This window comes from Phasianus colchicus, chromosome 35, assembly GCF_987193195.1.
Source record: "Phasianus colchicus chromosome 35, bPhaCol1.hap1.1, whole genome shotgun sequence".
NCBI lineage: Eukaryota > Metazoa > Chordata > Aves > Galliformes > Phasianidae > Phasianus > Phasianus colchicus.
Window position 1 is genome coordinate 2,409,713 of NC_143470.1, and position 15,987 is coordinate 2,425,699.

The window sequence follows — 15,987 nt, forward strand, 5'->3', positions numbered from 1 at the left end:
TGCTGACCCCAATGGAAGCCATGTTCAGGTCCCAATGATCCCAAACCCAACGGGACCCCAGACTCAGGAGACCCCAACCCCATGTTGGGGTGACGGAGACCCCAACCCCAACGGGGTCCCGTGTTGGGGTGACGGAGACCCCAAAACCAATGGGGTCCTGTGTTCAAGAGACCCCAACCCCAATGGGGTCCCATGTTGGGGTGACGGAGACCCCAACCCCAATAGGGTTCTGTGTTCAAGATATCCCAACTCCAATGGGGTCCCCAGCTCATGAGACCCCAACCCAACGGGGTCCTGTGTTGGCTTGACGGAGCCCCCAACCCCAACGGGACCCAGAGCTCATGAGACCCCACCCCAATGGGGTGTTGGGTTGACGGAGACCCCAACCCCAATGGGGTCCCATGTTGGCTTGACGGAGACCCAACCTCAACAGGGCCTCATGTTGGGTTGATGGAGACCCCAACCCCAATAGGGTTCTGTGTTCAAGATACCCCAACTCCAATTGGCCCCCAACTAAGGAGACCCCAATTCCAAGGGGGTCCCATGTTGGGTTGAAGGAGCCCCCAACCCCAACGGGGTCCCATGTTGGTTTGACAGAGACCCCAACTCCAATAGGCCTCCCAGCTCATGAGACCTGAACCCAAATGGGGTCCCATGTTGGTTTGATGGAGACCCCAACCCCAACGGGACCCAGAGCTCATGAGACCCCAACCCTACGGGGTGTTGGGTTGACGGAGCCCCCAACCCCAATGGGGTCCCCAGCTCATGAGACCCCAACCCCAACGGGACCCAGAGCTCATGAGACCCCAACCCCAATGGGGTCCTGTGTTGGGTTGACGGAGACCCCAACCCCAACGGGGTCCCACGTTGGCGTGACGGAGACCCAACCTCAACAGGGTCTCATGTTGGGCTGACGGAGCCCCCAACCCCAACAGGGCCTCATGTTGGATTCATGGAGACCCAACCTCAACGGGGTCCCATGTTGGTTTTACGAAGACCCCAACCCCAATGGGGTCCCGTGTTGGTTTGACAGAGACCCCAACTCCAATAGGCCTCCCAGCTCACGAGACCTGAACCCAAATGGGGTCCATGTTGGATTGATGGAGACCCCAACCCAAATGGGGTCCTGTGTTGGGTTGATGGAGACCCAACCCCAACGGGGTGTTGGGTTGATGGGGCCCCCAACCCCAACGGGACCCAGAGCTCATGAGACCCCAACCCCAATGGGGTCCTGTGTTGGGCTGACGGAGACCCCAACCCCAATGGGGTCCCATGTTGGTTTGACAGAGACCCCAACTCCAATAGGCCTCCCAGCTCACGAGACCTGAACCCAAATGGGGTCCCATGTTGGATTGATGGAGACCCCAACCCAAATGGGGTCCTGTGTTGGGTTGATGGAGACCCAACCCCAACGGGGTGTTGGGTTGATGGAGACCCCAACCCCAATGGGGTCCCATGTTGGGTTGACAGAGACCCAACCTCAACAGGGTCTCACGTTGGGCTGACGGAGCCCCCAACCCAAACGGGGTCCCGTGTTGGGCTGACGGAGACCCCAACCCCAATGGGGTCCCGTGTTGGGTTGACGGAGACCCCAACCCCAATGGGGTCCCATGTTGGTTTGACAGAGACCCCAACCCCAATGGGGTCCCATGTTGGTTTGACAGAGACCCCAACCCCAACGGGGTCCCATGTTGGGTTGACAGAGACCCAACCTCAACAGGGTCTCATGTTGGGCTGATGGAGCCCCCAACCCCAATGGGGTCCCGTGTTGGGTTGATGGAGCCCCCAACCCCAATGGGGTCCCATGTTGGATTGACGGAGACCCCAACCCAAATGGGGTCCTGTGTTGGGTTGATGGAGACCCCAACCCCAACGGGGTCCCATGTTGGCGTGACGGAGACCCAACCTCAACAGGGCCTCACGTTGGGCTGACGGAGCCCCCAACCCAAACGGGGTCCCGTGTTGGGTTGACGGAGACCCAACCTCAACAGGGTCTCACGTTGGGCTGACGGAGCCCCCAACCCCCCGTGCCCCCCATCCGACGCCCCCCGCCCGCAGCTCAGTCCCAGTCGGTGGGCTCACAGATGCTGAGCGGGGCGGCGTTGCGGCGCCCGGCGCGGATGCCGGGGTAGAAGAGCGGCCATATTTTCTCGGTGAAGGTGTCGGTGAAGGTGTAGAGGTGCGAGCGGTCGGTGACGTTGTAGAAGGAAACCTCCCCCGCCTCGTAGTCCACGAAGACCCCCACCCTGGTGGGCTTCACCCTGGGGCTGAGGGGGGTGAAGGGGGCGGTGGTGGCGGCGTAGCGATCGCCGTTCCAAAGCCGGACCCTCCAAAATCCGCTCTCGGGCAGCGCCGCCGGCTCCCCGTTGCGACACACCGAGTCCCCGCAGACCCCCAGCGCCCAGTGGGTTTTGTGGCCCACCTCCACCTCCCAGTAATGGCGGCCCGACGTGAAGCCCCTGGAGCCCAGCACGCACGGGTAGGTGGTGAAGCGGCGGCTGCTGGCCGCCAGGTGGCGCTGGCGGCTCTCGATGAAACGGACGCTTTTCCGGTCGGGGGATAAAAGGAGGTTGGGGTGCGCGGTGTCGGGGTCCAGAGTGACGTCACCTGGGGGGGGGAAATAGGGGGGTCAGGGGGGGGTGGGGGCATAGGGGGCATAGGGGGGATATGGGGGGTGTGGGGGGATATGGGGGATATGGGGGGATATGGGGGGATATGGGGGATATGGGGGGATATGGGGGGATATGGGGGGATATGGGGGATGGGGGGGATATGGGGGGATATGGGGGGATATGGGGGATATGGGGGATGTGGGGGATATGGGGGGATATGGGGGGATATGGGGGATGGGGGGGATATGGGGGGATATGGGGGGATATGGGGGATATGGGGGATGTGGGGGATATGGGGGGATATGGGGGATGGGGGGGATATGGGGGATGGGGGGGAATATGGGGGATATGGGGGGATATGGGGGATGGGAGGGATATGGGGGATATGGGGGGATATGGGGGATGGGGGGGATGTGGGGGATGTGGGGGGTTAGGGGCTGTGGGGGGGATGTGGGGGGGTGTAGGAGATATGGGGGGATATGGGGGGATATGGGGTGTGGGGGGGATATGGGGGATGTGGGGGATGGGGGGTGTGGGGAGGTATGGGGGGGGGATATGGGGGTGCGCGGTGTCGGGGTCCAGAGTGACGTCACCTGGGGGGGGAAATAGGGGGGTCAGGGGGGGGTGGGGGCATAGGGGGCATAGGGGGGTGTGGGGGGATATGGGGGGTGTGAGGGGTGTGGGGGAATATGGGGGATGGGGGGGATATGGGGGATGTGGGGGATGGGGGGGATATGGGGGATATGGGGGGATATGGGGGATGTGGGGGATGGGGGGGATATGGGGGGATATGGGGGATGGGGGGGATATGGGGGATGTGGGAGGTTAGGGGCTGTGGGGGGGATGTGGGGGGGTGTAGGAGATATGGGGGCATATGGGGTGTGGGGGGGATATGGGGGGCGATTTGGGGGGATATGGGGGTGGGTGGTGTCGGGGTCCAGCGTGACGTCACCTGGGGGGGGGCAAATAGGGGGGTCAGGGGGGTGGGGGGGCATAGGGAGCATAGGGGGGATATGGGGGTGTAGGGGGGATATGGGGGATATGGGGGATATGGGGGATATGGGGGATATGGGGGGGATGTGGGGGTGCGCGGTGTCCGGGTCCAGCATGACGTCACCTGGGGGGGGACAGCGGGGTTAGGGGGGGTGGGGGGGGTTGGGATATGGGGGGTGTGGGGGGTGTGGGGGGTGGAGGGGGTGGAGGGGGATATGGGGGATGGGGGATATGGGATATGGGGGTGGGTGGTGTCCAGGTCCAGCGTGACGTCATCTGGGGGGGGACAGCGGGGTTAGGGGGGGTGGGGGGGGGTATCTATGGGGCGGCTATGGGGCGGCTATGGGGCAGGTATTGGGCAGCTATGGGGCAGCTACGGGACGGCTATAGGGCAGCTATGGGGCAGCTACGGGGTATCTATGGGGCGGCTATGGGGTGGCTATTGGGCAGCTATGGGTCAGCTATGGGGCAGCTATGGGGCAGTTATGGGGCGGCTATGGGGCGGCTATGGGGCGGCTATGGGGTGGCTATGGGGCAGCTATGGGGCAGTTATGGGGCAGTTATGGGGCAGTTATGGGGAAGCTATGGGGAAGCTATGGGGCGCCTATGGGGCAGTTATGGGGCGGCTATGGGGTGGCTATTGGGCAGCTATGGGGCAGCTATGGGTCAGCTATGGGGCAGTTATGGGGCGGCTATGGGGCAATTATGGGGGCGGCTATGGGGCAGTTATGGGGCGGCTATGGGGCAATTATGGGGGCGGCTATGGGGCAGTTATGGGGCGGCTATGGGGCGGCTATGGGGCAGTTATGGGGTGGCTATGGGGCAGCTACGGGGCAGCTATGGGGCAGTTATGGGGCGGCTATGGGGCAGCTACGGGGCAGCTATGGGGCAGCTACAGGGCGGCTACGGGGCGGCTATGGGGCGGCTATGGGGCAGTTATGGGGTGGCTATGGGGCGGCTATGGGGCAGCTATGGGGCAGCTACGGGACAGCTACAGGGCAGCTATGGGGCAGCTATGGGGCAGCTACGGGGCAGCTATGGGGCAGCTATGGGGTGGCTATGGGGCAGCTATGGGGCAGCTATGGGGCGGCTATGGGGCAGCTATGGGGCGGCTATGGGGCAGCTATAGGGCAGTTATGGGGCAGCTATGGGGCGGCTATGGGGCAGTTATGGGGCGCTCACCCAGCAGCCTCCTGGCCATCTTGCGCAGGGTGAAGTACTGGCGCGGGAAGCTGCAGAAATTCCTCTGCAGCTCAATGGGGACGGAGGGGGGGGGCTCCGACTGCGCCGCCTCCTCCTCGCACCTGGGGGGGGCACAGGGGGGGGGTCCCGGGGGTCACGTGATCCGCCGACCCCATAAATCCCCCCCTCCCCCCCCAACAAACCCCACGGCGCTGGGGGGATTTGGGGTCCCGGGGTGGGGGGGGCTCACCTGGAGAGCAGAGTGGGGATGTCCTGGGGGGGGAGATGTGGGGTGAGGGGGGGCACAAACTGCAGTGATCGCAAACTGCAGTGACCCCAAAACCAGTGACCCCAAAACCGCAGTGATCCCAAAACAACACTGACCCCAAAACCGCAGTGATCCCAAGCCAACAGTGACCCCAAAACTGCAGTGACCCCAAAACCAGCAGTGATCCCAAATCTACAGTGACCCCAAAACCACAGTGACCCCAAAACCAGCAAGTGACCCCAAACCAACACTGACCCCAAAACCGCAGCGATCCCAAAACCAACACTGACCCCAAAACTGCAGTGATCCCAAGCCAACAGTGACCCCAAAGCTGCAGTGACCCCAAAACCAGCAGTGATCCCAAATCTACAGTGACCCCAAAACCACAGTGACCCCAAAACCAGCAAGTGACCCCAAACCAACACTGACCCCAAAACTGCAGCGATCCCAAAACCAACACTGACCCCAAAACTGCAGTGATCCCAAGCCAACAGTGACCCCAAAGCTGCAGTGACCCCAAAACAGCAGTGATCCCAAAACTGCAGTGACCCCAAGCCAACAGTAACCCCAAAACTACAGTGACCCCAAAACTGCAATGACCCTAAAGCAGCACTGACCCCCAACCCAACGACCCCAAACCGAACAGTGACCCCAAAGCCAACAATGATCCCAATGCAACGACCCCAAACGCAGCACTGAGCCCAAACCAGCAACGATCCTAAAACCCAGAAAAATCCCCAAGCCAACACTGACCCCAAACCCAACAGCGATCGCACTGCAACGATCCCAAACCTAACAATGACCCCAAACCCTACAATGACCCCAACAGCACTTCCAACCCTCCCCCACCCCACCCCATCCACCCCATCCCACCCCACCCCATCCTCATTCTATCCACCCCATCCCACCCATCTGATCCCACCCCATCCACCCCACCCCACCCCATCCCATCCCACCCATCTGATCCCACCCCACCCCATCCCACCCCATCCCACCCCACCCCATCCATCCTATCCACCCCATCCACCCCATCCCACCCCATCCCACCCCATCCCACCCCAACCCAACCCATCCATCCCATCCCATCCCATCCCATCCCATCCCATCCCATCCCATCCCATCCCATCCCATCCCATCCCACCCCATCCCATCCCATCCCATCCCATCCCATCCCATCCCACCCCACCCCAACCCATCCATCCCATCCCATCCCATCCCATCCCATCCCACCCCATCCCATCCCATCCCATCCCATCCCATCCCACCCCACCCCACCCCATCCCATCCCATCCCATCCCATCCCATCCCATCCCATCCCACCCCATCCCATCCCATCCCATCCCATCCCATCCCATCCCACCCCATCCCATCCCATCCCATCCCATCCCATCCCATCCCATCCCATCCCATCCCACCCCACCCCAACCCATCCATCCCATCCCATCCCATCCCACCCCATCCCATCCCACCCCAACCCATCCATCCCATCCCATCCCACCCCACCCCATCCCATCCCATCCCATCCCATCCCATCCCACCCCATCCCATCCCACCCCAACCCATCCATCCCATCCATCCCATCCCATCCCACCCCATCCCATCCCATCCCATCCCACCCCATCCCATCCCACCCCAACCCATCCATCCCATCCCATCCCACCCCATCCCATCCCATCCCAGCCCACCCCATCCCATCCATCTGATCCCATCCCACCCCATCCCATCCCCTCCCATCCCATCCTATCCATTCCATTCCTCCCACCCCAGCCCATCCCATCCCCTCCCATCCCATCCCATCCACCCCATCCATCCCACCCCATCCCATCCCATCCCATCCCATCCCATCCCATCCCATCCCATCCCATCCCATCCCATCCATCTGATCCCACCCCACCCCATCCCATCCCATCCCATCCCATCCATCTGATCCCACCCCATCCCATCCCATCCATCTGATCCCATCCCATCCCATCCCATCCCATCCCATCCCATCCCATCCCATCCCATCCCATCCCATCCCATCCCATCCCATCCACCCCATCCATCCCACCCCATCCCATCCCATCCCATCCCATCCCATCCCATCCCATCCCATCCCATCCATCTGATCCCACCCCACCCCATCCCATCCCATCCCACCCCATCCCATCCCATCCATCTGATCCCATCCCATCCCATCCCATCCCATCCCATCCCATCCCATCCCACCCCATCCATCCCATCCCATCCCATCTCCTCCCATCCCATCCCATCCATCCCATCCCATCCATTCCATTCCTCCCACCCCACCCCACCCCACCCCATCCAATCCCACCCCCCGCCCCCCACCTGCAGCAGCTGCAGCCCCCCCTGCATGCACTTCTCCTCGGCGGCAGCCAGCAGCTCCTGCAGCTGCGCCCTCTGCTGCTGCAGCAGCTCGGCGTTGGCCCGCAGGCGCTGCAGGATCTCGCGCTCCTCCTCGTCCAGCCGCCGCTGCAGCTCCTGCTCCTCCTCCTCCAGCAGCCGGTGCAGCTCCTCGAACTCCGAGCTGATCCGGCGCCGGTGCGAGGACACCGAGCGCTGCGGGCAGGGAAGGGTTAACGAGGGGGTGGGGGGTGAGCGGGCACTGAGCGCTGCGGGCAGGGAAGGGTTAATGAGGGGTGGGGGGTGAGCAGGCACTGAGCGCTGCGGGGAGGGAAGGGTTAACGAGGGGGTGGGGGGTGAGCGGGCACTGAGCGCTGCGGGGAGGGAAGGGTTAATGAGGGGTGGGGGGTGAGCGGGCACCAAGCGCTGCGGGCAGGAAAGGGTTAACGAGGGGTGGGGGGTGAGAGGGCACTGAGTGCTGCGGGGAGGGAAGGGTTAACGGGGGGTGGGGGGTGAGCGGGCATTGAGTGCTGCAGGGAGGGAAGGGTTAACGGGGGGAGGAAAGGGTTAATGGTGCGGAAATGAGGCAGAAAGCGAGGCGGAAATGGGGCGGAAGTGAGGGGGAAGTGAGGCAGGAAGTGAGGGGGAAATGGGGGTGGAAATGGGGCGGAAGTGAGGGGAAAGTCAGGCAGGATGTGAGGCGGAAAAAAAGCGGAAGTGAGGCGGAAGTGAGGCGGAAATGGGATGGAAGTGAGGGGAAAGTGAGGCAGGAAGTGAGGCGGAAGTGAGGGGGAAGTGAGGCAGAAATGGGGCGGAAATGCGGAGGAAGTGTGGCAGAAAGTGAGGTGGAAATGAGGGGGAAATGTGGCAGGAAGTGAGGGGAAAATGGGGCGGAAGTGAGGGGGAAGTGAGGCAGGAAGTGAGGCGGAAATGGGGCGGAAGTGGGGGGAAATGGGGTGGAAATGGGGCGGAAGTGAGTGGGAAGTGAGGCAGGAAGTGAGGTGGAAATGAGGCGGAAGTGAGGTGGAAATGGGGTGGAAATGAGGCTGAAATGGGGCGGAAGTGAGGGGGAAATGGGGCAGAAGTGAGGGGGAAGTGAGACAGGAAGTGAGGGGGAAATGGGGCGGAAGTGAGGGGGAAGTGAGACAGGAAGTGAGGGGGAAATGGGGCGGAAGTGAGGGGGAAGTGAGGCAGGAAGTGAGGCGGAAATGGGGCGGAAGTGGGGGGAAATGGGGTGGAAATGGGGCGGAAGTGAGGGGGAAGTGAGGCAGGAAGTGAGGCGGAAATGAGGCGGAAGTGAGGTGGAAATGGGGTGGAAATGAGGCTGAAATGGGGCGGAAGTGAGGGGGAAATGGGGCAGAAGTGAGGGGAAGTGAGACAGGAAGTGAGGGGGAAATGGGGCGGAAGTGAGGGGGAAGTGAGACAGGAAGTGAAAGGGAAATGGGGCGGAAGTGAGGGGGAAGTGAGACAGGAAGTGAGGGGGAAATGGGGCGGAAGTGAGGGGGAAGTGAGACAGGAAGTGAGGGGGAAATGGGGCGGAAGTGAGGGGGAAATAGACAGGAAGTGAGGTGGAAATGGGGCGGAAGTGAGGCGGAAACGGGCCGGCAGTGATGCAAGCAGCGCGCTCACCTTCAGCTCGGCGGCTTTCTTCTCCTCCTGGGCCCGGCAGCGGCGCAGGACGAGCAGCCGCTGCTCCAAGGGCTCCAGGCAGCGCTGCAGCCGCTCCTGGGGGCAGCGGGGGCACGGCTGCACCTCAACACACAGCCCACCCCAAAGCCCGCCCCGTATCCCCCCATATCCCACAGCCCGCCCCATATCCCCCCACCTACATCCCACATCCCCCTCCACACCCCCTATCTCCCCATATCCCACCCCATACCCCTGAAACCCTCTATATCCCACCCCACACCCCCCATATCCCACGCCCTATCCCCCATATCCCACCCCATACCCCCTGTATCCCCCATATCCCACCCCACACCCCCCATACCCCACCCTATATCCCCCATATCCCCCATAACCCACCCCCTATCCCCCATACCCCCCCTATATCCCACCCCACACCCCCCATATCCCACCCTATACCCCCCATATCCCACCCCCTATCCCCCATACCCCCTGTATCCCCCATATCCCACCCCATATCCTCCGTATCCCCCATATCCCACCCCATACCCCCTATATCCCACCCTATACCCACCATTCCCCCCATATCCCACCCCATACTCCCCATATCCCCCATATCCCACCCCCTATCCCCCATACCCCCCCCATATCCCACCCCATACGTCCCATATCCCACATCCTATCCCCCATATCCCACCTCCTACCCCCCATATCCCACCCCATACTCCCCATATCCCCCATATCCCACCCCATACCCCCTGTATCCCCCATATCCCACCTCCTACCCCCCATATCCCACCCCATACTCCCCATATCCCCCATATCCCACCCCATACCCCCTGTATCCCCCATATCCCACCCCATACTCCCCATATCCCCCATATCCCACCCCATACTCCCCATATCCCCCATATCCCACCCCATACCCCCTGTATCCCCCATATCCCACCCCATACTCCCCATATCCCCCATATCCCACCCCATACCCCCTGTATCCCCCATATCCCACCCCATACCCCCCATATCCCACCTCCTACCCCCCATATCCCACCCCCTATCCCCCATACCCTCCCCATATCCCACCCCACACCCCCCATATCCCCCATATCCCACCCCATACATCCCATATCCCACCTCCTACCCCCATATCCCACCCCCTACCCCCCATACCCCCATATCCCACCCCATACCCCCTGTATCCCCCATATCCCACCCCATACCCCCCATATCCCACCTCCTACCCCCCATATCCCACCCCATACGTCCCATACCCCCCATATCCCACCCCATACGCCCCATATCCCCCATAACCCACCCCCTATCCCTCATACCCCCCCATATACCACCCCATATCCCCTGTATCCCCCATATCCCACCCCATATCCCCTGTATCCCCCATATCCCACCTCCTACCCCCCATACCCTCCCCATATCCCACCCCATACCCCCCATATCCCACCTCCTACCCCCCATACCCCGCATACTCCCCATATCCCACCCCATACCGCCCATATCCCACCTCCTACCCCCCATATCCCACCCCATATGTCCCATATCCCACCCCATACCCCCCATACCCCCCATATCCCACCCCATACTGCCCATATCCCACCTCCTACCCCCCATATCCCACCCCCTATCCCCCATACCCCCCCATATCCCACCCCATATCCCCCATATCCCACCCCATGCCCCCCATATCCCACCTCCTACCCCCCATATCCCACCCCCTATCCCCCATACCCCCCATATCCCACCCCATACGTCCCATATCCCACCTCCTACCCCCCATATCCCACCCTATACCCCCCATACCCCCCATATCCCACCCCATACCCCCTGTATCCCCCATATCCCACCTCCTACCCCCCATATCCCCCATATCCCACCTCCTACCCCCCATATCCCAACTCCTACCCCGCATATTCCACCCCATCCTCCCCATATCCCCCATATCCCACCCCATACGCCCCATATCCTCCATAACCCACCCCCTATCCCTCATACCCCCCCATATCCCACCCCATATCCCCTGTATCCCCCATATCCCACCTCCTACCCCCCATACCCCCCATATCCCACCTCCTACCCCCCATACCCCCCCCATATCCCACCCCACACCCCCCCATACCCCCCATATCCCACCTCCTACCCCCCATATCCCACCTCATACCCCCCATATCCCACCCCATACCCCCCATACCCCCCATATCCCACCTCCTACCCCCCATATCCCACCCTATACCCCCCATACCCCCCATATCCCACCCTATACCCCCCATATCCCCCATATCCCACCCCATACCCCCTGTATCCCCCATATCCCACCTCCTACCCCCCATACCCCCCATACCCCCCATATCCCACCTCCTACCCCCCATATCCCACCCCATATGTCCCATATCCCACCCCATACCCCCCATACCCCCCATATCCCACCCCATACCCCCCACATCCCACCTCCTACCCCCCCATCCCACCCCATACCGCCCATATCCCACCTCCTACCCCCCATACCCCCCATATCCCACCCCACACCCCCCCTACCCCCCCCTGTACCCCCCACCCCCCCCCCCCCGCACCTTGCACTCGTCGGCCGCCTCCCTGACGCCGCGCAGGCGATGCTGGCCGGCGGCGCACCGCACCTCGCAGGCCGCGCACACCGCCTTCATCTCCTGGCTGCAAAACCTCCTGAGCTGCCCGCCGTGCTCCTCGCACCTCCCGTCCTCTTCCTCCCCCTCCCCAAAAAGCCCGGACCCCCCCCCACCCCCACCCCCACCGACGTCTCCGCATCCCGGCGCTCTCCTCTTCGCCGCCCTCAGCTGCCGGGCGGCTTCCACCATGTTGCCCAGCTGCCGGTTGGGTCGGAGGCGGCGACGCCGGGAGCTTTTCCTGCACACGGGGCAGGGGAAGGCGCCCTCCAGCCCGGCCCACCAGCGGGTGATGCAGCGACGGCAGAAGTTGTGGCCGCATTCGATCAGCACCGGGTCCTGCAGGAATTCCAGGCACACCGAGCAGCTGGCCTCCACACGCAGCGTCTCCAGCGGGTCCGAGTCCGACATGGCGCCGATGAGGGGATTGGAGGGGGGATTTGGGGCAGGGGGGAGGGAGGAGCTGGGATGGGGGCAGATAAAGGTGTCAGTATGGGGGTGGAAATGGGGGGTGGGGGGGTCTGGGGGGGATTTGGGGGGGATTTGCGGGGATTTGGGGGAGATAAAGGTGTCAGTATGGGGATGGAAATGGGGGGAATTGGGGGCCTGGGGGGGATTTGGGGGGGATTGGAGGGGGATTTGGGGGAGATCTGGAGGGATTTTGGGGAGAAAAGGGCGTCAGTCCAGTGTTGGAAAGAGGATGGAGATTGGGGGGGTGGGATTGGGGGCGGGGAGCTGGGATGGGGGGAGATAAAGGTGTCAGTATGGGGATGGAAATGGGGGTACTGGGGGCCTGGGGGGATTTGGGGGGGATTGGAGGGGGATTTGGGGGAGAAAAGGGAGTCAGTCTGGGGATGGAAATGGGGGGTTGTGGGGGAGGGAGCTGGGATGGGGGGAGATAAAGGTGTCAGTATGGGGGTGGAAATGGGGGTATTGGAGGTCTGGGGGGGATTTGGGGGGGATTGGAGGGGGATTTGGGGGAGATTTGGGGGAGAAAAGGGTGTCAGTTGGGGGATTTGGGGGAGGGGGTTGGGGTGGGGGTCTGGGGTGTGTTTGGGGGGATTGGAGGGGGATTTGGGGAGATAAAGGTGTCAGTATGGGGATGGAAATGGGGGTACTGTGGAGTCTGGGGGGGATTGGAGGGGGATTTGGGGCAGATTTGGGGGAGATTTGGGGGAGAAAAGGGCGTCAGTCCAGGGATGGAAATGGGGGGGGGTATTGGAGGGGGGATTTGGGGGAGGGGGAGGGGGGAGCTGGGATGGGGGGAGATAAAGGTGTCAGTATGGGGGTGGAAATGGGGGGGATTGGGGATCTGGGGGGGATTTGGGGGGATTTGTGGGGATTTGGGGGAGATAAAGGTGTCAGTATGGGGGTGGAAATGGGGGGTATTGGGGATCTGGGGGGATTTGGGGGAGATTTGGGGGGATTTTGGGGAGAAAAGGGCGTCCGTCCAGGGTTGGAAAGGGGGAGAAGATTGGGGGGGTGGGATTGGGGAGGGGGGAGGAGGGAGCTGGGATGGGGGGAGATAAAGGTGTCAGTATGGGGGTGGAAATGGGGGGTGGGGGGGTCTGGGGGGGATTTGGGGGAGATTTGGGGGGATTTTGGGGAGAAAAGGGCGTCAGTCCAGGGATGGAAATGGGGGGGGTATTGGAGGGGGGATTTGGGGGAGGGGGGAGGAGGGAGCTGGGATGGGGGGAGATAAAGGTGTCAGTATGGGGGTGGAAATGGGGGTATTGGGGATCTGGGGGGATTTGGGGGAGAAAAGAACGTAAGTTTGGGGATGGAAATGGGGGGGGAAGCTGGGATGTGGGGAGATAAAGGGCGTCACTGTGGGGATGGAAATGGGGGGTGGAAATTGGGGGAGTCTGGGGGGGGATTTGGGGGGGATTTGGGGGAGATTTGGGGGGAATTTGGGGAGAAAAGGGCGTCAGTCCAGGGTTGGAAAGGGGGGGGAGATTGGGGGGGTGGGATTGAGGAGGGGGGAGGAGGGAGCTGGGATGGGGGGAGATAAAGGTGTCAGTATGGGGGTGGAAATGGGGGGGATTGGGGGTCTGGGGGGATTTGGGGGGGATTGGAGGGGGATTTGGGGGAGATTTGGGGGGATTTGGGGGAGAAAAGGGCGTCAGTCCAGGGATGGAAATGGGGGGGGGTATTGGAGGGGGGATTTGGGGCAGGGCGGAGGGGGGAGCTGGGATGGGGGGAGATAAAGGTGTCAGTATGGGGGTGGAAATGGGGGTATTGGGGATCTGGGGGGCATTTGGGGGGGATTGGAGGGGGATTTGGGGGAGATTTGGGGGGATTTTGGGGAGAAAAGGGCGTCAGTCCAGGGTTGGAAATGGGGGGGGGTATTGGAGGGGGGATTTGGGGGAGGGGGGAGGGGGGAGCTGGGATGGGGGGAGATAAAGGTGTCAGTATGGGGGTGGAAATGGGGGGGATTGGGGGGGATTGGAGGGGGATTTGGGGGAGAAAAGGGCGTCAGTTGGGGGATGGAAAGGGAGGGAGTTGGGGTGGGGGTCTGGGGGGGATTTGGGGGGGATTGGAGGGGGATTTTGGGAGATAAAGGGCGTCAGTCGGGGGATGGAAATGGGGGGGGTATTGGAGGGGGTGGGATTGGGGAGGGGGGAGGAAGCTGGGATGTGGGGAGATAAAGGTGTCAGTATGGGGGTGGAAATGGGGGATGTGGGGGGGATTTGGGGGAGAAAAGGGCGTCAGTTGGGGGGTGGAAAGGGGAAGAGATTGGGGGAGTCTGGGGGGGATTTGGGGGGGATTTGGGGAGGGATTTGGGGGGGACGTGGAGGAGAAAATGGCAGAAGTCGGGGGATGGAAAAGGGGGCTGTGGGGGGGATTTGGGGGGGATTTTGGGTGTCTGCAGGGCAGCTGTAGGGCCACTATGAAGCTTCTATAGGGCATTCCTAGAGCACCTATAGGGCAGCTATAGGGCAGCTATAGGGCAGCTATAGGACTTCTATAGGGCGTCTATAGGTCAACTGTAATATGTCTGACTGGTGTTTATAGGATGGCTATAGGGTATTTACACAGCACCTACAAGGCATCAATATGGTTTCTATAGGGTTTCTATAAGGTATCCATAAGATTTTTATAAGGTGCCTATAGGGTGCCTGTACAGCATCCATAAGGCATCCATAGGGTGTCTGTAGGGCATCCTTAGGATGTCTATACAGCCTCGATAGGGCGCCCATAGCACCTCTTTAGGGCACCTATGGGGAGCCTATAAGCCATCTATAAGACACCTACAGGGCTTCTATAGGGCGCCTGTAGGATGTCCATAGCACACCTATAGGATGTTTATGGTAATATTATAAAGCACGTATAGGATTTCCATAGGGTACCTATAGAACCTCTGTAAGAACATCTGTAGGACTTCAATAGGGCACCTATAAGTGTCCATAAGGCAACTATAGAGTGCCTATAGCGCATCCATAAGGCACCCATAGGGCTTCTATAGAGCACCTGCAAAGCTTCCATAGGGTGTCTATGGGGTGCCTGCAAGGCAGCCATAGGGCGGCTATAGGGCAGCTATGGGACGTCTATAGGGGGCCTATATGGCATCTGTGGGGTGTCTGTAAGACTACTATAGGGCGCCTATGGGGTGCCTGCAAGACAGCTATAAGGTGTCTATACAGCACCTATAGGGCATCCATAGGGTGCCTATAGGAGACCTATAAGGCTTCTATAGGGCATCTATAGGGCACCTATAACACTACTATAAAGCGTCTATAGAATGTCTGCAAGGCAGCTATAGGGCGCCTATAGGGCATCCGTAGGGCGTCCATGGGGCGCCTATAGAGCGCCTATAGGGCATCTATACGGCACCTGTAAGGCTCCTATAGGGTGTCTATAGGGTGCCTGCAAGGCAGCTATAGGGCGCCTATAGGGCATCCGTAGGGCGTCCATGGGGCGCCTATAGGGCCCCTATAGGGCGCGGATAGGGCACGCACAGGGTACCTATAGAGTATCTATAGGGTATCGACAGGTCCCGCACCCAACTCCACTCACCGCCACGCAGCTCGGCCGCCGGAAATGACGTCAAAACGCCGCCGGATGCGACGTCATCACGGCGCGCCACGCCCTCTAGACGAAACCCCCGCCCCTTCCGCCCCGAAGCCGACCAATGGGAAGCGGCTGCCCCGCCCCTCTCCGCGGGCGGCTCGGCCAATGGGGAGCGGGGAGCGGCGGAGCGATGGCGGCCGTGCGGGACCGGGAGGCGCTGCAGCGGCTCAGCTTCCTGTTCCAGGCACGGGGGGCGGGGGGGGGTCCTATGGGGAGGGGTCCTATGGCGGGTTCTATGGGG

At 61.6% G+C, this 15,987-nt stretch overlaps 2 protein-coding genes across 4 annotated transcripts in view; one reads left to right on the forward strand and one right to left on the reverse strand.

Annotated features, from left to right (window-relative positions):
- On the reverse strand, positions 1–15,814 carry TRIM39 (tripartite motif containing 39). 3 transcript variants are annotated; one of them, XM_090129142.1, is made up of 8 exons: positions 15,693–15,814; positions 11,607–12,138; positions 9,028–9,123; positions 7,384–7,614; positions 5,038–5,060; positions 4,788–4,909; positions 2,423–2,607; positions 1–2,267 (listed from the first exon to the last, which is right to left on the reverse strand). In XM_090129142.1, the coding sequence occupies exons 2-8, from the start codon at positions 12,084–12,086 to the stop codon at positions 2,079–2,081; spliced, it is 1,326 nt and encodes a 441-aa protein (XP_089985268.1). In that variant the 5' UTR covers positions 12,087–12,138; positions 15,693–15,814; the 3' UTR covers positions 1–2,078. The 3 variants fall into 3 exon arrangements, with proteins under 3 accessions (XP_089985268.1, XP_089985267.1, XP_089985269.1); XM_090129141.1 differs by having other exon boundaries at positions 1–2,607; XM_090129143.1 differs by lacking the exons at positions 5,038–5,060; positions 15,693–15,814 and having other exon boundaries at positions 11,607–12,125.
- Positions 15,800–15,987, forward strand: part of RPP21 (ribonuclease P subunit p21) — a 4,450-nt gene continuing 4,262 nt past the window's right edge. Inside the window, exon 1 of the mRNA XM_090129207.1 lies at positions 15,800–15,930. Within this exon, the coding sequence (XP_089985333.1) occupies positions 15,808–15,930 (123 nt within the window). The 5' untranslated portion in view covers positions 15,800–15,807. The remainder of the gene's footprint in view (positions 15,931–15,987) is intronic.